The sequence below is a fragment of the Seriola aureovittata genome, chromosome 5 (assembly GCF_021018895.1).
Source record: "Seriola aureovittata isolate HTS-2021-v1 ecotype China chromosome 5, ASM2101889v1, whole genome shotgun sequence".
Classification (NCBI taxonomy): Eukaryota; Metazoa; Chordata; class Actinopteri; order Carangiformes; family Carangidae; genus Seriola; species Seriola aureovittata.
In genome coordinates, this window is record NC_079368.1 from 8,125,044 (window position 1) to 8,145,496 (window position 20,453).

At 39.0% G+C, this 20,453-nt stretch overlaps 3 protein-coding genes across 35 annotated transcripts in view; 2 read left to right on the forward strand and 1 right to left on the reverse strand.

The window, feature by feature from the left end:
• Positions 1-6,297, reverse strand: part of adgrd1 (adhesion G protein-coupled receptor D1) — a 31,251-nt gene extending 24,954 nt beyond the window's left edge. Inside the window, exons 1-7 of one of the 2 annotated variants that reach the window (XM_056375355.1) lie at positions 5,860-6,297; positions 5,726-5,762; positions 5,225-5,341; positions 4,500-4,598; positions 3,949-4,071; positions 3,685-3,861; positions 46-303 (exon numbers count right to left, since the gene is read on the reverse strand). In XM_056375355.1, coding sequence (XP_056231330.1) covers positions 46-303; positions 3,685-3,861; positions 3,949-4,071; positions 4,500-4,598; positions 5,225-5,341; positions 5,726-5,762; positions 5,860-5,934 — 886 coding nt within the window. In that variant the 5' untranslated portion in view covers positions 5,935-6,297. The remainder of the gene's footprint in view (positions 1-45; positions 304-3,684; positions 3,862-3,948; positions 4,072-4,499; positions 4,599-5,224; positions 5,342-5,725; positions 5,763-5,859) is intronic. The other variant, XM_056375354.1, reaches the window with a different exon arrangement.
• A 1,021-nt stretch (positions 6,298-7,318) lies between these two features.
• Positions 7,319-15,223, forward strand: stx2b (syntaxin 2b). 2 transcript variants are annotated; one of them, XM_056377410.1, is made up of 11 exons: positions 7,319-7,669; positions 7,761-7,835; positions 7,924-8,023; positions 8,855-8,929; positions 9,042-9,115; positions 9,248-9,356; positions 12,602-12,675; positions 12,862-12,999; positions 13,104-13,214; positions 13,410-13,529; positions 13,710-15,223. In XM_056377410.1, the coding sequence occupies exons 1-10, from the start codon at positions 7,640-7,642 to the stop codon at positions 13,503-13,505; spliced, it is 882 nt and encodes a 293-aa protein (XP_056233385.1). In that variant the 5' UTR covers positions 7,319-7,639; the 3' UTR covers positions 13,506-13,529; positions 13,710-15,223. The 2 variants fall into 2 exon arrangements, with proteins under 2 accessions (XP_056233385.1, XP_056233386.1); XM_056377411.1 differs by lacking the exon at positions 13,410-13,529.
• Positions 15,224-19,448: 4,225 nt separating this feature from the next.
• The window catches only part of rimbp2b (RIMS binding protein 2b), an 86,848-nt gene continuing 85,843 nt past the window's right edge, over positions 19,449-20,453 (forward strand). For 8 of the 31 annotated variants that reach the window (XM_056375925.1, XM_056375936.1, XM_056375926.1 and 5 more), the window contains exons 1-2: positions 19,452-19,766; positions 20,328-20,421. In XM_056375925.1, the coding sequence (XP_056231900.1) occupies positions 20,356-20,421 (66 nt within the window). In that variant the 5' untranslated portion in view covers positions 19,452-19,766; positions 20,328-20,355. Of the gene's footprint in view, positions 19,767-20,327; positions 20,422-20,453 lie in introns of all 31 variants that reach the window. The other 23 variants (XR_008827816.1, XM_056375941.1, XM_056375944.1 and 20 more) reach the window with 8 other exon arrangements.

The window sequence follows — 20,453 nt, forward strand, 5'->3', positions numbered from 1 at the left end:
CCTCCATTGACAGGAAATAGTTTCCACAAGGGCTTGATGTCCTACCTATGGCGGCACTGTAGTACAGCCTAATCTCGTCAGCAGAAAGGGCCCTTTCCCAGATCACAAACTCGTCAAAAGCGCCTGTTACGTAGTGACCGTACGCCCTGTCGTTGCCAGTTCCAATGACAAGGTCAGGGTAGGGGTCTCCATAGTTCTCTGAGACATTGCCAGCAGGGTCACTGACAGTGAAAGTCCCATTGATGTAGACCTTCAGACCAGCCTTTTTTGTCCATGTGAAGAGAATGTGCGTCCAGAAAGGCCCTGAGAGAGAAAACAGAGAACAATAATGTTTTTTTTTGTAGAATTATAAGCAGCAGTTTGACAAAATAAGCACTGCAAATTTTAAGACAGGAAATTCAGGTATAAGTAGTATGGCTTTTCATCTAAACATTTTTTTGTTGCTAATTTTCTGCAACAAACATAGAGCAGGAGGTGCACTCGCAAGCAAATGTGCAGGGATGCACTCACTCAATGAGAGAGTGTGATTCAAGTCATTGATTTGTTTGAAGTAACGTGATTCTCACTGAGTCACTGTGAGCGAATGCAGGACTCACTCGTTCACCCCTTTCACTGTGAGGGAACGGTGCATGATAAGTGATTCATTCATTGAATGTACTACGCAGTGAACTTAAGCCCTGAGTAATACTCAGCGGCTCAAACAGCCGTAATCAGGCCCAGCAAGTTCGAGAGTAGTGCCGAACTGTAGATATTCTAAAAACATTCAAAATATACATAAATTATAAACAGAGTTTGGCATGTTTGTCTAAGTTCCAGATGCTGAGGATTTGAACGTACACCATTCAGCCGTCTTTCAGGTTAGTGAGTGGGACTGAACGACTCGGTGAATGAATCTTTAGAATCTTTTTAATGAACTGACTCCAGTGATTCGGGACACTGAAAACAACTGCTTTGCACATCACTTATGTTCTGACAAAACACTAATGATTATTTTCATTATCTGTTAATCAACAGACTATATTTTCTTGATAAATCCATTAATCCATTATTCTGTGAAATGTAAAAAGAAAATCATGAAAAATGCACGTTGTAATTTCCCAGAATGTGATGCCCTCAACTAGCTCGATTTATCAAAACACGGCTCTAAAACCCAAATACATTCAGTGTGCTGTCATATCTGACAATAACAAGTCCTTAAATCTGAAAAGCTGGAACAGGAAATTTTGGTTGAAGGGGAAGTCTACAGCTATGCTGTGAGGCATAGCAGTGCTTTGAGCTAAATGCTAACATCAGCATGCAAACATGTTACAGTGACAACAGTAACAGGCTGACGTTCGCCATGTTCACCATCTTACATTAGTGCAGGGCTATTCAACTGGACATTTCCCTGAGCAATTCTCATTATGTACACTTAATACAACATGGCACCACATTTTCAAAACTGCTATTTTGCCATATTGCATTTGATTTTCTGTGCAAAATAAGCTGCGATATCAACAAGTTTTCTACAACACATCATGTCAGCTGTCTCGCATATCAGTGACAAAAAGAGGCAAACAACAGAAGAGAGCAAAGAGAATGCAACAGAACTTGACGGTGCATTTGATGCAACACAACTATGGATGGGTATTGTTAAGATGATGTATCGTTCAGCAAACTCCAACAGCATTGTTTAGAAAAAAATCACTATTATAGACTGATTTTAAAAATGGAAATGTAAAACAAATGTTATACACACTGATTTGCTACAGGACTTTTTCTGTGATAGTATTTACTATGCAGTAGTTCACCAGCTGCCCCCAAGTCACAAAATCCGCCCCTGCTCTGAGGGACCTGAAACTCAAACTGAATTTCTGAACGACAGTTCAAATGATGCTCTGTCCATTTCAGATTGAACCCCACTTTACGTTTAGTTCTCTCCGCCATTGTCACTACAAGCAACGTCTCTGTGTGTGTGTCTGTGAGCTCCAGGTGCTCCAGTGTGAGACAGAGCCGCCGCCACCCCTCACACACACAGGCTCAGAGAGAGAGAGAGAGAGAGAGAGAGAGAGAGAGAGACAGAGAGAGAGAGAGAGAGAGAGAGATATCACAGACCTCATCAATACTACAGCCGTACCATCCCTACACACAACACAAACTATAGTTGAAAGTTTGTGACATTTTGACACCAGACACTGCTGTTACTGTCTGGGAGTGGTGTAACTGTTCACCTCTGTGGTTTAGATGATTTATTGTAGCAAAAAATTATTCATAATTAAACAACTGATCAGCGGGCTGGTCGGGCTTGATTGATTGCCGCCACTTGAATAGCCATGCAAAAGTGTGTTAACATGCTAACGTTTGCTAAATAGTTAGCACAAAAAACTAAAATTAGCTGCAGCTGAGGCTGATGGGAATATAAATACTTTATCGGTTTGGCAGGTACTTCTTCAAAAACTAAAGTATTGGACATGATGAAAATTTTGACCAGATGACGGAGCTTGATAAAAAGTTATGGGATCACTAAAGTAATTATGATTAATTCGCTTTCTTAAATATGGCTTAAATGATTAATTGTTAATCATAGTAGTTGGTGATTCATTTTCATCGACTAATAGATTAATATACTAATTGTCAGCTCTAAACGTTTTAATTGTCTTTGCTATTTTATGATATAAAGCCACATAAATCCTGTTAAGAACTCCAGGCCACAGTCTGGTGTGGTCCTACAAACTCTTTTCTATTTTCTCTGAGGTATTTTGACAATAAAGGGAGTCCCAAAAGACAATACATTCACTGTCTGAAAACACTTGTGCCAGAAGAGCACAACAACCAAGAACACATCTCATTTGTGGTTAGAATATAAACCATGTGTGCCAAAGACCCCCCCCCACTTTAACCAGTTCAAATCTCTCTTTCACCTCTTCATGCAGAGAGTTTGATCTACAGTTTGACATTCTTTGCCTTTACTGATAATCACAATGGTCAGAGGGCACCTCAAGGTTTAATCAGCCCCCCTCAAAGCTTTACCTCACACTCGTGACACACAAGGGAGAGAACTGACAGATTTTGACAGTATGTCCTGAAAGTTGGACATGTCACGCTGTATGAGAACCAGATGATGTTTGATCCTCTGTAACTGAATACTGAAATCAAAATTGAGTTATGACGCCCCGTGAACACAACTTTGACTAACTGCTGCAAAAACATAGATGACATAAGTCATTTGAGTACTAAGCACTGACCTGTAAAACGTTAAGCCTCATATGGTTTATTCAAGTTTGTCATAACAGTTTTCCAAATCATTTCATCTCATTAGAATACAAATCTTATTTTCAGGATTGAATGCAAAGTATTGGTCACACTCTGAGCTTTATTATGTTTCACATTTCATCTAAGTGGACCTGTACTCACCAAACATTATTGTATTTAAGAGGGAAGTGACTGCATCTCATTACACATCCATGATATTTTTATGTTTTGTGATACAGCAAGTGATTTATGAAAGGTATCCTTGACTAGCCAAATCAACTGCCTGCGGCTACATCTGGTTTGAGTTAACCAAACCATGAATGCAATTATATAACTAACAATTTATGGTTGAAAACAAAAAGTGTATATATAGAACAAAAATGCATTCATCACGGGTGCCTATGGAAATTAAAGGAACACTGTTTGATACGAAGGCAGATTGATTCACAGTACCTGGAACTCTGATGTTGGCCTTCCATCTGTGGTTGTTGCCTCGAGTGTAAAACTCCACATATCCTCCGAAGGGATTGGTGTAGACAGAGAAGCCATTGGAGATAACTTTCCCTCCAGAGGCAACAGCAAAGCGGGACTCTGCCTCATGGTTTTTCCAGAAAAAGGAGAAGGTAATCCCTAGAGAATGATGGAAAATCAGTTTTAACCATCAACACAAAGAAATGTTTTTTTGGCAAAATTATCATGTGCATAAACGACACTCACCGTCAGGACTGCACAAAGTAGGATCACTAATGCAAGAGTTCTGGTAGTTTCCAAAGTGGAGGAAGGTACCACCGTTATCTCCATTCAGAAAGATGCCCTTGTTAACCATTCCTTCAACAATGTCTGCGGCAAACACAAATCAGAGATATGATTTTGCTTGAAAATGTCTATTTCAGGGCCAAAATATTCATAATGTTTAATTATCTGCTCATTCAACAAATCAAATTATCAAAAGACCCTTAATAGTAAACTAATCATGAATTGTTTTGCAACTGATGATTATGCTTTCTTGGTATCTCATAAAACCACACCAAGAGCATTAACAGACTCAGTTAGATGTATTCATATGTTACAATTCTGGTTTGACTAAAAGCTAATGAACAACAACAAATGATTAAAATTCCTCATGTGGTGCTGAACAGGCAAAAGACTGAACAAGGACAAAAGTGTGACGTGCTCAGCTCAACTGTGTGTAAACACAGAGACGACAACAGAGAGCAATGGGTGATGCAGGAGTGAATTTCAGTGAGCAAAGAGTGATTGATCCTCACCTACTGTTGCAGAAATGTTAGTGTAGGCAGAGTCATTGGTATACACATAGGAAGAGTTATGGGAGGAGGGGAGCACAGTGTGGTTGTGGATTCTGAGTGCTGGACAAAGACAACGGAGAAAAACAATGATTCACACCTACATAGACACAGAAGACACAGGAGAACAGTGAAAGGAAGACAACAGGAGGGACGTGGTGTGCAGGTATGAGACGGAGTGATGCTGAGCTGAGCGCACGGTAGCAGCGCTCAAAGAGGATTCACACTGACTCCACACATCATGCTCAAGTCTATACCTGATCCCTCTTCAACTTTATCATAATTTAAAACTTATTTACTTATTTAAACAATTTATTCACAACATGGCTGTAAACTCAATGCACGTAGTAACGATCTTTCAGTCCTGCAAACTCTAAAATGCGGAATAACTTATCCATTCCTTACATTTTTTCAGTCTTTTACCACCTCCAGATTATGGGATACTATATGTAAAGTAGTGCAGCATTTTAAATCATAAATTACTTCACACACCAGCTACTTCATCAATTTCAGTTTATAAATCTGACATACAATCTAAAAGCTCTCAACACATTTAAAAAAGCATGATGGCTGTGGCTGGAAGGTGGGTGGTGAAAAACAGCTTGAGACCATGCAGAGAGCAATCAGAGAAAGACATTTAGGTGGTGCATTCCCACGAGTATATACATTCTGTTTATGTATGCACATACTTATGTTGCTTCCGTTAACATAACCTGGTCTGTTTCCAATCTGGTCCCACAGTTCATGGATTCCGTCCACAGCATCGAGAGGCCAATAATGTGAGGCCGTGGCCAACACCTGCAGGCCTGGACGGAGAGTTCACGAATAAACAAGAATCCAGAAAAGGGCTTTTCCCCCAATCAAGCTCTGTCTCATTACTCAAAATTTATTTTCCTGGCACTCCAATTTGGATTTTTTTTTTTGGTGAGGAATAAAAGATTGATAATAATGAGCACAACAGCTATAAAAGTTGTTGATTCAACAGACTATTCTGATTATTGATAAGAGCAGTAAACAAATCAACAACATCCTCTGGTTTGAGAGTTAGCAGATGGTGAAACACTTTCTTACCGCAGCTCACTGTATATTTCTGATCCAGCATATAGCTGTATAATGTCATCTTATTTAAATTTCAAACAGTATGGAAAAATGAAAGCAATCACACCACCCGTAGAAAAATTCATTACTACCTGGATGCTTCACAGGTTGTACCACTTGAGCATAAACCTGTAAAGAAATCGAATGTTATTTATAAAGGCTGCTACACAACAGATGACTATACAGACCATAACATTAGAGGATTATAGGACTACAGTAATCTTACCTTAATGCATGAGACAAAAGCTGCAAAAAGGTTAATTCGCAAAGAAAATTCCATAGCTTTTGGAAAATGTACCATATACAGTCTTTTCTAAAAACAACTGTTAAATCCCCATATAAAAATGAATCCAGGAGGAGTCACTCATTATTCCAAGATGTGAAAACTTCTGATCAGTCCATGAGTCCAAACTTTGGAATACAGTTAAATAATAATACCAGTACTAGAACCAAAAAAAAAGGAATCAATTTAGTGTTCTGGCATGAGGCAGAAAGACTTAAGAAGTTTCTCTTTCATGATAAAAATGTGAAGCCAACCTTCCAGTTCCACGCAGAAAACTGTAATCCTTGATCTTAATTCTCACATTGAACTAGTACTTGTTTCTTGGAGTTTCTGTGCCTGCATCTGGAAACTGCAAAGAGTAGAGAAGCTCCGTGGAGGCGTACTGGGGTTTCTGGACTGAACGTGGGAAATGCAAAACGTGATGTCATTTTTGGATCTTCTGAGGTGGGGCGTTAGAGCTTTGCGTAAATGGCAGTATTTGTGCGTAATTTGAGATTGCGCCGGCAATGAATGAGATCAAGATCTGCGCTCTGCGATCCAAATGTTGTTTGGATAAAAGATACGTATTAACAGTTTAACAAGTTTTGGATAGTGGGTTAAATTACTGGGCAACACCCCGGACTCTCTGGGAACAACAGGGATGCTGATGAGGATGGGTGGTTTTTTGTAACAGTCTGCTGGAAGCCAGACAGAGCCAGAAATCACTGGAGTTACAAAGATACAACTTCTGAAGCACTATTTACAACTTTTCATGGCTTTCTCAATGGGTTACATTTCAACCATTCACACTAACCCAGACGAAAAAGGACGATTCACGATTCACTGTAGATCCAAGTAGAAATATTAAATAGAAATAGTGAAGTGTCAAATGACATGTGAGTCAGAGTTCGACTTTTCTTGAGTTTCTGTTTGTGAAATACTGTTGTGATTAGAATAATTCCCACAGGTCATCAGCTCTTCCAGTTCCCAAGGTCAATTTGGATACATATGATGGTAAACAGCGCCACCGTGTGGCCAGGTGGTCAACAAGTCCTGCTTATCTATTATTCACTCAACTCTTCTCATGTCTGCCTGCTGGTGTGTCTGCTGTCAAGCTAAAATTCATCATCTGATGACAGAAAAAATCTCTGTGGTTTATATGTAACAAACCACAATAGAGTGTACTTTGTTAGTTAGAAGTAGCCTTGTTTTTAATGGAGGTTATGTAATATTCAATTCTTCTCTACTATCTATCTTTTCAAAATATAATAGGATTACATTAATTTAGTTGGTTTATCATAATGGCTGATCAAATTTAATTGAGGGTGGACTAGTTTCTCTCCCCCGAGGCAGAGAGAGAGAGAGGGGGGGGGGGGGGGGGGGGGGGGGGAGAGTGAGGTGGGAGAAAAGGCGTAACCCAGGGTAAGAGATATTGTGGATCTGTTACGGATCCTTAGCGCTTGTGCGGTGACAAATATCGACACAGAGTGGACCAGGAGCGGTGACTTTAGACTTTTATTTTTGTAGAGCTCTCTTTTTTTCAGAGCTGTATCTTCTCAGTTTTGATAGAAGTCAAACTTTTAGACCTGACGCGCTCTCTTCCCAATTCTGTCGTCTTAATAACACTGTAAATGTAGGCCCGCAGTGAGGTGGCTCAGTGTTACTCTACACATGGAGACTTCCAGGATGAGCCAGCGGGTGTTTTAATAGAATTATTTGACCAGGAGACGAGCTGATCGGTGTGATGAAGGATCGACTGGCTGAACTAACCGCTGTAAGTGTCTTTTCTTGCTTTAACTGCGCAGACAGGTAAATGATCCTGGCTGCTCATATAAATCACTCAAGGACATTTTTCATCTATTCAGAGTACGACACAAGCAGAGGAGGATGTTGCAGTCACAGTGGACAGAGATGGCTTCATGGAAAGCTTTTTCAGGAGGGTGGGTATCACTGTGACTTCAAGGATGTGCACTGGATGTGCACGTGGATACTGATACTGTTGGTTCATTTATTTATTGGTTGATTTAGGTGGAAGAAGTTAGAGGACTCATTGATAAGATCTCCTACCAAGTGGAGGAGGTGAGGAAGATGCACAGCATGATCCTGTCTGCACCCAACCCTGATGACAGTAAGTGTGTCTTTGTAAAAAAACAAACAAAAAAAAACAAAACAGGAAAAAGAAAACACAGGATGCTGACATGTCTGCAGTTTTCAAAGGTTAACTTGTGCATTAATTTGCCTTGAGCACACTTGGCTGGAGTTTGACTTTTGAGGCACAGAGTGAACATGCAACAAATGTCTCTCTTCCTTTGTTGCATTTTCCTCCTCATTGTAAATGAGTGACTGGCTGGCCGGAAACCTGTGAAGGAAACAGCAGCAGTTTGCCTCAAAACTCAAAAACCACCGTGGTTTGGGCTTTGAATTGTTCTGTTATGAACCTTTTAACAGTTAGGGGTTTAAACATGCTGTCATCTGCTGATGTTTGTGGACATAAATGAATAATAACACATTTTCTCTAACTAAACAGAAACAGTTTAGCACTTAAAAAAACAATTATTTGAAGCTATATAACAGGGCCATATGTGCACAGTGTTTAAAGACCTGACAATCAGCCCTTGGCCTTGTTCGGTGTGTGAGCTGAGGCTGAGGACCCTGCTAGACAAACACTCTCCAGCACTTTACAGTGCCATGGCATCATTAGTGATTGAGTTTAATGTAACATATTAGAATGTTTTAAGATCCATGACGTGGAAATGGTCACCAGGGAAACAAACTAAACGCCCGTGCTTTATGCTGTGTGACCTCTGCAGTGTTGTTGCCAAGTTACAAGATGAAATCACAGTAAATTCAATATTTACAGGAGGGAGAGTCACAGTGATTAGCTGGATGACATTATTTTTTCTCATTAAGAAACCCAGTCTGATGTGTTTCCTATCTCTCTGTGTGTTTGTGTGTGAAGGAACAAAGGATCAGCTGGATGCGCTGACCAGTAATATCAAAGGGAATGCCAACGTTGTGCGAACGAAACTAAAATGTGAGTCGAACCATTACGTGATTGTCACTTAGATATTTATTAACTGCACCAAACAAAAGCTGATGTCGTCTGCTGTTGTGTTACGTTGTACCATAACTCTCTCCCTCTGAAGCCATGGAGCAAAGTATGCCCAAAGATGATGTGGTTAACAGATCCTCAGTTGACTTCAGGATCCAGAAAACACAGGTCAGGAAACATTTTTATGACTGAAAACCTCACTTTTCAAAATAAGGAAAATGATACAATATTCACAATGAAATCCAGTCTGGATTTACCCACATTTTCAACCTTAGTCCTTGTGTTTTCACTTGTCCTCAGCACACAGTGCTGTCCAGGAAGTTTGTGGAGGTCATGACCCAGTACAACGAGACGCAAGTGTCCTTTCGGGAAAGAAGCAAAGGAAGGATCCAGAGACAGCTGGAGATAAGTAAGTGACACGTAATGGACCCCCCCGGCCAGAGAGGATGGGCTATAGGCTATTTAGGGAACAATCTTTGAAGCTTTTAAGGAAAATATTAGTGATGTAAATTGCTAATGCTGACATGAAATACTCCTTACACACATTACTGTGGCTTGAATTTGGTTGCACGTACAAGATTTGTGAGTGCCAGATGTTGAAATCTAGAGATAAAAGGGTGACAAATAAAACCCTGAGGCGCTGTTAGGACAGGATCCAGGAAACAGACTCCACCGGTTTCCTCTCTGCTTCTCTGGACACCAGCCTAACTGTTGATAAACAGACACCAGCGGCAGGACAGGATTCTGTTCAGATTTCTTTAAGGTGTCAGGGTTTTTCTCTTTTACACATACCAACTTCACCACTGATCACACACAAACACTAGATTGTTTTGTGAGTTTTTATGGAAGTTTAATGAGGCCTTGTTGGAGAAGTAGGACTGATCAGATAGACAGACAGACAATAGCTAGACAAGAGAGTAGCAACCAGTTATATAAAGATACATACAAGGTCCTGACAAGGTACAATGAATAAAAATGTCTTGAAAACGTGGTTTACATCATCAACCATGATGTGTAAAATAGCAGCATTAGTGTCTGTAGCAGCATAATCTACATTTAGCCAGTGTGAGATTTACCACCAATAATATACACTATAAATGAGTATATCAGTATATTAACATTCACACTCGATTGTTAGTTTTAGCTTGTGTTCATTGTGTTTGTCTTTGCAACCAGGCTAGTTGATATTTTCCAGCATTTCTCTGAGGAGTGTGTTTGGTCATCTCTGTTTAAAATGACAGTGAAAAACAAATGCAAAGACGGTGTGTATCAGGTGCATTGTATTATGCATGTATGAGTAACATGAGACAATAGTGAAAGGCAAAAAATAGGACTGTGTCCCACAGTCCCTGCGGCCAGCATTAATGAGCGGCTCTAGTTCTCCACACTGCAGGCGGAAGAGCCTGATACAGGAGACACCTCGCTGTGTTTGTGTTGCCTGGGAAACGGGCAGAGGGCTCAGCCGCCTGTATAACAGTAGTTCACCTGTCTTTGACACGACCACATGAACCTCGGTCTGTGCTTTCACAGACTAACACCATTCATTTACATCTTTCAGAAGTGATAGCGTTGATGTCTGTTGATGAGCTGTAATGGCGGTGTGTTTTACTGTGTTTGGCTGCATCTCTCTGAGGAATAACCATTGCAAAAGGTGTGTGACATACAGTAAGCACCTGCACAGAGAGCTGTCTCCCGAGGGAAGGGGGTTGTACAACAGGAGGCATGGCTTCAGGAAAAGAAAGCTTTCTGTTTATAGAGTTTCAGCAGCTGTTTCTCTGTGAGGGGTGCCGGGCTCCTTTGTTCCTCAGACACTTCTAATCTTAGTCACAAGTACGACCCTTATCCATGAATAAACTGAAAACCACAGCAGGAGCTGACTGTGATTAAACATCAAATTATCTAAATTAACAGTCCTCTGATCAAGGTGTTTTTAGCAACAGTTGCACTGAGATGTGGAGTTTTTCCTCAGCATGTGTTTCAAAACCCCAAATTCTTAAAGTCTTGCAGTGACTAACTTCAACCAGTGTGTCTTTTTACATTTCGAATGAAATCTCAATTTGGCGTTCCATTAAACAATACAATACACCTCTCATTACTTGGGGGAAAGTCAGCAGTGTGTTTGTAGCAGAGTCCCCTGGGTGGATAACAGAGACATTATTTTTCTGTCAGCTCAATCAGCAGAGCTACAATGAGGCTTCTTCTCCTCACACAGTGGGCTTTATATACAGAGCAGCTTCACAACACTGCCAGACAAATGTATTATCCTGGGATTAAACGCATAGCAGTATATATTGTACCAGGGATAAGCACAGATATTTGTTGTTTACATTCAAGATATTAGTGCAACACTCACTTGAATGTCAGAGTCGTGTTTTTATTGTTTTTAAAGCATGCTGCATGAACGATGAACACTAATTACAGGGTGCCTCAGATAAGTCATCTTTTAGTCATAGACAGAGCTCAGTCCATTGGTCCTCCGTATTTTAATGCCAGATGATGAATCAAAGGTCCAGAGGGAATAATAAAAAGGGCATAAGTAGGAGTGGTGTCATATAAAAAAAAATCTCAGGACTCAATTTTCTCCACAGGAGCTATGAATGGCTACAGCCTTTTCTGTATAAAGTCTTTACTTGAGCCCTGTAAATGATACTGTGTTGCACAGCACAATGTCTCTGAGCCAGTTTCTGAGCGTTGGGGGACAACAGCCTCTTCGTTTTTAATTATGGTCTGATGTGCAATTGGCAGCTTCTCTTTATCTGGGATTCATTTGTACTTTTATTCACTATGAACAAGATTATTAAACAGCCCTTATGCAGCACACACCCTGATTGAAAGTTGTAATGTTCTCATTTTCTTCCCAGAATAAAAACACATTCAATATTCAAGAGAGAGGCCTACATCTACAGTTGTATGACAAGATGCCATACTACACAGTAAAATCTAGTGACATAAATGTTATTGTATATGTCTGTGTCTCCCCCTGTATTTTACAGTTGTACTGCAGCCTTCATCACCCCTCATTGCAATATGCAGTCAAGAGTTTACTGAAGACTTCAGACACTTAAGATTCATCGTCGCACTTATAAACTGCTCTGCATTGCATTGTGAAATGTGAGCAGGAAGTAGCGTACATGCCCTAACACTATTTTTCCGTTCCAATGTGGAAATCTTTAGGACACTATATACAACAGAAATTTCACATATACACACACACACAAACACAATTTTTTGACACTCAAATAAAATGTTGGACATACCATAGTGATAAGATTAATGATGGATGAATTCAATTTAGCTGCTTCACCTTCAGGTCCTAGTTCAGTCCTGGCTCTCTGTCACACTGGTATGGCTTTCTGGGGCACTTGAACAGAACAGGCAGAGCCATTGGTAATGTTATTAGCAACACCAACTATGACAAGTGAAAATATCTGCTCTCAAAATGGCCCACTAATTAAAACAACATGCCTTATTTTGTATTATATATTCCTCTAGTTTCACCATTAACATAACATTTTAAGTATAATATTTTAAGTACTAGGAGCTGGTTGTGGGCAAACAATTAAAAAAAAAAAAAAAATCACTTTTTCTAGGGAAAACAAAAATTTATGAATCAACTAATGATTGCTTTTTTTTAAATTATTGTTATGGTTTTAGCTGGAAGAGTGACGACTAATGAGGAGCTGGAGGAGATGTTAGAAAGTGGAAATCCATCGATCTTCACATCTGATGTAAGTTTTCTCATTCTTTCCTGTGCAGTATCTTGTTATTTCACCATTAAATGCTATGACTACCATCTAGTGGTGGTGGAGGAGTAAATTGTCTAGGGTGAGGTAGTGTGCTGTCAAGCCCCTTTTTCACATGCTTGTGTTTTTGGATAAATTATATAACCTTGTCTGTCTTTATTTCCTCCTCAGATCATTTCTGATTCCCAGATCACACGTCAGGCCGTAAATGAGATAGAGTCAAGACACCAGGACATCATGCGTCTGGAGTCGAGCATCAGAGAGCTGCATGCCATGTTCATGGACATGGCAATGCTGGTAGAGACGCAGGTAACAGATAAATCTAATTATAAAGTTACATGGTAAAAGCTAGTCACCCCCAATACATCTGTTAGACACAATATATAAAAGCATGGTGATTCTCTCATTTACAGGGGGATATGGTTAACAACATTGAGAAGAACATCTCCAATGCGGCCGAATACATTTTTCGTGCAAAGGAAGAGACCAAGAAAGCAGTGAGATACCAGAAAAAATCCCGGAGGGTATGTGTTTCCTTCTAGTTATGTGTTGCTAAATTGTCACGAATTAAAACATTTGTAAATGTCAATTAAACAAGATGTCAAAGTTCAAGTAGCAAACTGTAGTCACATGTGACCACTTAAAACTGTTTATAGCCTTTTTGATAGTATGAGAGTTTTAGACGTAGTTCAAATAACAACCTTTTCTTCACTTGGCAGAAATACATTATCCTTGCCTTTGCTCTGTTGATCCTGCTTGCTGTCATTGCACTAATTGTTGGCCTGTCTGTTGGACTAACTAAACCTCCTGTATGAGACCTACTGTGATTACTGCGTGAGGTAACGACACTTCCACATCCACAACCTCCATTCCTTGAACCAAACATTAATCCGTCCATCCTTCCATCTATATATCCATGAATTCATTCATGCATTTAGCCGTGGAACGTTTTAGAGGATTTGTAGTGCAGATCTTTATAAACAACCCCTCTGACTCCTCTTTTCTTCTGTTTTTGACAGAAACTTCTCTGCCTTGCTACATGTGGTGCTGCAGGTTTCCTCCTTTTACTCATCATAATAGTTGGAGTCTTTGAGTGATGGATATCATGGTTCACAACCTTACAGCAGTCAGCTGCTCCTGTGGTGATGAGGCAGGGAGCAGCTTTATAATAAGACTGCCATTCACTATCCAACAGCATTACAGAGATGATCTCTTGACCAGAGTGAAGTAAGTATAATGCGTGTGTGACCCACTTTGTGCAAGTAACATCAGACCTCATGATACACTGTTCTTGAGCAATTTTATACAGCTAGAATAAAGTGTCCTGTCTGCACATATCGCTTTGCCTTAGATGAGATGTAATGAAAACTGACAGCACATCAGATTTATACGCTGGTGTACGTCCTGTATTGCTGCCATTTTTTTTTTCATGTTGGGTATCACTTTTGGACATTTCTTGGTCTAATGGCTTTAAAGGACTAGTTTGACGTTTTGAGAAATCTGCTTATTGGCCTTCTTGCTGACAGATGAGAAGATTTATGCCATTCTCATGTGTGTATGGTGAATATGAAGCTACCACCTGCAGCCTCATAGCTTAGCTTAACATAAAGACTGGAAAAACAGCTAGCCTGGTTCTGTCCAAAGGTCCAAACAAAGCTCATGACACGTCATGGTTTTAGGGGGTATTATGTGCCAAACAATTTCTTGGCCAGGTGTAGTGTCTTCCTGGAGTCTTGCTGCCATTGTGAGGTTTGTTCGTAGGCCAGGCAACTAGTGGACGCTCCAGGAAATCACTGATGCTGGTACATCCATACACCCCTCTTAAAACTACAATGAACAGAATAAACAAACAAGATATGACATGGTAGACTGTGAGCCTTAGATACGCCTTTTAGGCTAATTTTGTTACCTTTGGACAGAACTGTTTCCCTTAGTTTCCTTTCTTTGTACTGAGCTAAGTGGTTGGCTGCAGCTTCGTATTTAGCATGGAGATATGAGAGTGGCAACAGTTTTCTCACTTTACTTTCAGAAAGAAATTGCTTATATAAACTATTGTATAATCCTTATGTCCTCATTGTCCTTTTGTATATTTACTGTTATTCATGTGAACTGAATGTAAAACTGCTGCAGCTCAGGACTCTTGTAGGAATAGCAAAATGTAAAAAAATATAGATATACATATATTCCCTGTAAGAATTTCTACTGAATTCTGTTTTAATCGGAAGAAATATTTTCAGATCAAACGAATGGGATTCATCAATTCATTTCATAACTCTTATAAAAGTGCCTTCTTGATATTTAATATGAAACTTTAACTTATTCAGTTGTGTTTATCCCAATCACTGTGTGTGATGACTGAAATATTAATTGTGAAAAAAGTCATGCTGGACTCTTGGATGATATTTCAAGAGCACACGTTTTCAATTTGATACATTTTATTAATGTTTTTTTTTATGTTTTTAAGTTATATCTTGTATTTTATATTGAAGCAGAATAATTAAGCCAGGTATTTGAAAATAAAGAGTAGAAAGTCTTTGCAGAACGCTTGTTTGTTTCCTTTCATATTGTCATATTGAATGTGATAAAGCTGGACTCATTAGTTAAAACTGTAGGATCACTCGAGATATTTTAAATAGCAAACACCTCTGAATTTGTCAGACATAATTACGATTATTTTCTCAGTTCTTTTAACACTCCAAACATTTGGAGGCTCAGTTTGTTTAGAGGAAAACAGAAAGAAACAGAGGCTGCTGTTTACTTCAGGACTAATGAGCACTTTGCACAAAGCGCTTGACTTCCGTGTAATCAACCAAACAAGATTAGTGAAGAAAGTGGAAGTAAGCCCCTGGAGGGCAGGTTGTTTCCTCTCTTTGAATTAGATCAAAGGAAACTTCAGAGGTGCACTTAGAGTGAAATGCCAGTGAATGTCCTTAAAATTTGCACATGAGGATGTTTTCAGGTCACTGACCAAGACAGATGTCAAGTCAAGTGATATTATGAACTGTGATTAAACTTGGACACAGCAGTTCATGTGGGTGAGTAATTTCTATGGAAATCTGTACATTTTGACGCTTTGGTAAATTAGAGCAAATCTGTGGAAATAATATTTTGAGAGGTATGGTTGTTTAGTCTTAATTAGTATATTTATTCATGTTCACCATATTCCATACTGTTGTCTGTAAGAGTTTGCTAACTGTTGGCAAGCTATTTCAGTTGACAATTTAGAAAATTTGAGTACAGTTTATACTTTCCATGTGTCTAACATGTTCTTTACATAATGAAGCACAGTTCTGCTACAGTACAAGAGACCCACCACAATATTGTAGTCACTAACCATCCACCATTCGTCAGCATTACTAAAGGAACATATGCTAGTATTGTAGATACCACAGAAGTGGTCTAATCAAAGCTGTAGTGCAGTTTTCTTGTTAACAAACATTATGTTCACATTTAGTATGGCCAAAACGAGTACTGTACATCACTGAGGTCTAACAAACGCGTTGAATGCATTTTAGGTGCAAAGCCAACTTTATTAACATTATTCAAACCTCCTTTGCTGTGGAGTCATAGGAGTGCCATAAAAAAATCTGTAAATCTGTAAAAGAGTAGGAAAATAAATGTGGAAATGTGGGAACAGGGAAAAAAAAAAGAAAAAGTAAATAAAAATATGTGAAATATAAATAAATACATAAAAGTATAAACATAGGGATTTAATATATTGATTTTTAAATGTTTATTTACTTATTGGTTTAATTATTCTATATATCCACATTCATTTTCTTATTCTTTGACAGATTTATTCTTTTTTATGGCACTCCTGTGACTATACAGGATACTTCCTTGCAGTCCTCTTCATCCCTGTAGTTTACACTTCATATTAGCATTTCAGTAAGTCCCAGGTACAGGTGGGTAGTAATGGGTATTCAGTTACATGTACATAGTTAACTTTTTAAGTAGTCTCGGTAGCCTGGTGTAGCATTCTGTTTCCTTCAACTTGAATAATTATTTGTATTGAGAAAAAAAACCTTAGGCCTACCTTTACCTCGTAACATTCATGCTAACTCCCTTCGGTCTGCTGACGCTGTTCTCCTTCCTCATGACGTTGTTCATAGCGTTCATAGTTATCACGTCAATTACGTCTTAAGACGTGTACATTTGACGTCTTAACGCGGACGTCAAAGTAGACATTTTGGACCAATCCGCGTTCTATAGGACAATAGTTAACGCTACAGCGGGAAATTCAGATCAGGTAAAACACGCTTGACCTAGCTTTAGTCGTTTTCGATTATCAGCGTGTGGCTTTCAAATATCGCTAGCAGATCTCAGATTTGTGAGCGAGCGCTGGTCTGAGGTCAGCACATCAGGAAACCGTGCTGGCATGTATTGACATGAGAGCAGAGATGCAAGTAAGTTTAATACTACACACTCAGTACATGCTACTCCTGCTGTCTGTAGTAATGTAAATATTGGACAGTGTTCGACAGTTTTTAACAAGGCGTGTTTAGTCATCGCAGCCCGATGAAGAGAGTTAGAAAAGTAGCGTTGATCTCTTTTTGAACACTCTTCCAGAAATCCAGGATCTTTGGGCAATCCCAAAAATACACGCGAAGGACCCCTCCAACAAAGTTCAGCTGTATTGCTGTATTTGGAAATGATAAATGGAGTTTTAAATTGCCTCATTTTCACATCCAACTCTAACTCCTCCATGTTGGGCTTTTCTTTGACATCCAAATTATTGTCATTAGATTCATGTTTTAGTGCTTTGTAAATTTTTCATATTCCCCATTTTTGTCTCTCCCTCTGTAAATGACATTAATCTTTGCAAATCTTTTCTCGTTCCCAATGTTTCTGGAGGTTCTGTCTCAGTTATAGGACTTAATGAAAGTAATGAGCTGGCAGACTGAATTCCTGTGCAAGTTGTTGAAATGATTTCATGGTTTGCCAGTTAAACACTTGTACAATATATATCAACACTTTGTTTGTTGTTTGCCCATTAGTTAAACCCTGCGTCCATCCTAGATAATAAAGAAATCTGGCTTCATTGCTATTTTTGCGGCCCTAAAATTAGGATTTGAACATTTTGATTTCTTCCTTAATGCTGAACATATTCATCGTTCCCCTGATCCAATCATTACCAATCTGAGGTTTCTTCTGAGGTAGTTCAGTTAAGAATGGAAGTGATTCCAGTGGTATATTTTATACTCTTTGCTCCATCCCTACCCACACTGCCTCTGTCTCTTTAGTTATCCACATAATTATAGCTCTAAGTTGTGCTACCCAGTAGTCATTTTTTCATTTGGGTAAATTCAACTCTCCCTTCTCTTTTGGGCAAAGAAATGTCTTATATTTGATTCTAGCTTTATTAATTTGCCATAGGAATTTTAATATGATTTTGGCTAATATTAAGTAGAACTAGGAATCACAATCAGCATTGTCTGGAACAGGAACAACAACCTTGGTAATCCATTCATTCTTACTTTTTCTATTCTTCCCATCAGAGTCAGAGGCAAATTGTCCCACCTAATCAAATCGTTTGTTATCTCGGTTATCGTATTTCAAGTTGTTTATGGCCATTACTATTCTCTATTTTCACCAATGAGCTCTCTCTCTTGTTCTAGATCAGCAGTTATGTATGATGATACAACACTATATCTACCATCAGTATCAATTGGGGAATTGTCTAGTAGGATAGGGAATTACAATCAGTTTATGGCATTGGGTTAACAAATTAGTTCAACTATCAAAAACAAAAGGTATTGTACTTGGATCAAATTTTAGACTTAAACGTAAGCCACAGTTAAACTTGTCTATACAGGAATAAGCAGACTCCTTTGAATGATATTAGATAGCAGATTGAAGTGGTCAAAACAGATTGAAAAAAACTGTTGCAGGCATATGCAGAGGTCTGAATTTTTTCCTCAACAATACATGTCTCACATTGTTCAAACATTAGTTCTTACTCACTTGGATTACTGTCCAGTAGAGTGGTCAAGTCCATTTTATTGTTGGTGTTGTTGTTTCGTTATTTTCTTGTTCCCCCTTGTCTTGGATTTTAATTACATTATTGTTTTAGGTTATGATGTAATGTGTACTTGAATAGATCCCAGGAAGAGTAGTTGCTACCTTGGTATTGGCTAGTGGGGATCCAAATAAATAAATAAATGAATAAAGAAGTGCATGCACTTGTATTTAACAGCCAATTCATGATGACACATCACATCATTATCTCCTAATAAGCCTAAATGAGTCGTCTGATATTTGACATTTCAGATTAAGATTAGAGCCTGATTTGACCACCCCTGTAATCACATTGTCACTGTATGCGTCTGCTGCTGGAGACAATAGTGTCGACAGTGTTTGGCCACTCTACCCACCTCTGGTCACAACATTAACATGTTCATATCTCTCATAGACTGGCAAAGTTTCACAGCTACCAGCAGCAGTCAGCGTGTCCAAGCCAACAAACCCACACTTCTGGATATTTGGCAAGTGGAATCACCCACAGTACAAACCCTGTTATAGTCTTACTGGATCCCAATTTAGAGCCTGTGTGTAGAGTTGTGTGAACTTCTCGTGTACGCACAAATATAACCTTCTAGGTCTTCATATACTAAAAACTGCCGGAGACTCTTACATAATGAACTACAGAGGACTGTTGGGGATGACTAAACGCACACCAAACATTTATCTAACCAATGAGAAGAAAACTGTGGACCTCATATTGCAGTCTCTCAAAGCGATGCAGGAGGCGTCACATTACTTGCCCTGTGGAGAAACGACTCTCATCACATTTGAAGGCTGTAGAAAGATTTTTCTGTGACTGTGTGCACTGTATGAGATGTGTCTCTGCTCTTGAAATGATAAGAGTGAATTGCATAGTACTATAGAGTGCTTGGTCTAACTGGAATTGGAACTGACAAGGAAGGAAAATCCAACAGCTAATAGTCTCTTCTGCAGTGGTTTTGGAGCACGCCGGCCCGGATGACCCAGTGAAAACTGTAACTGATGACCGGACCACTGCATGTCTTTAATTGCAGCCTCATTTCTGCTGGAGCTAGGCTTATCCTGCATCCCAGGTGGGTGGTAGTAAAATATTAAACAAATATACTGGATTTTGTAGAATGTTATTAATCTGTAGCCAAATTATTGCCCACAGCTACTGTGAATCACAATTTTAAGATCAAAGAAAACTTGAATTGGAAGCTCTGGTTCTATTATGTAGACAATCTAAATCTAATTTTTTTTAACCTTTTTTTTTTTTTTTTAACATCATGGTGTTTAACTAGCATGCACAAAAACTTGTAGATTTAACAAGGCAAAAATAAAACCTGCATTTCTCAGTAACGCTGCAGAAGTGTGTAGTGACACCTCCTGCGTGCAGCACAATCATCTTTTTAATTTCACGAGCAAAAACAAACAAAACGATGCTTTCAGAAGAAATTCACGTATCCTTTAAAGATACAGTACACTTATTGCATGCAGCTCTCGCAGCTTTTTTTTTTTTTAAATCACTAAAATGTAATTTTAGATAATTTTTATAGTTTTATGTATTTCCTGTGGCAGCTGTGCCATCTTTTCTGTTTGTGTGTACTGACAATAATCCAACATCCATTATTATGTAACTCTGCTGAATACAGATATTTATAATCTGAACATGCTGGAGTTATGACATCATCTGGAGCTGCTGACCATGACATGCGTTTGGGGAGGCATGCAAACTGTTCTGTCATGGTAGGCTATGGCTTGTAACAAACTGAGATGTT

Bases quoted from the DNA above. Each gene is read 5' to 3' on its own strand.
- stx2b (XM_056377410.1), top strand. From the start codon at position 7,640: ATGAAGGATCGACTGGCTGAACTAACCGCT. The intron at 7,670-7,760 runs GTAAGTGTCTTT...TCATCTATTCAG, and splicing joins GACTGGCTGAACTAACCGCT to AGTACGACACAAGCAGAGGA. The intron at 12,676-12,861 runs GTAAGTTTTCTC...TTTCCTCCTCAG, and splicing joins CATCGATCTTCACATCTGAT to ATCATTTCTGATTCCCAGAT.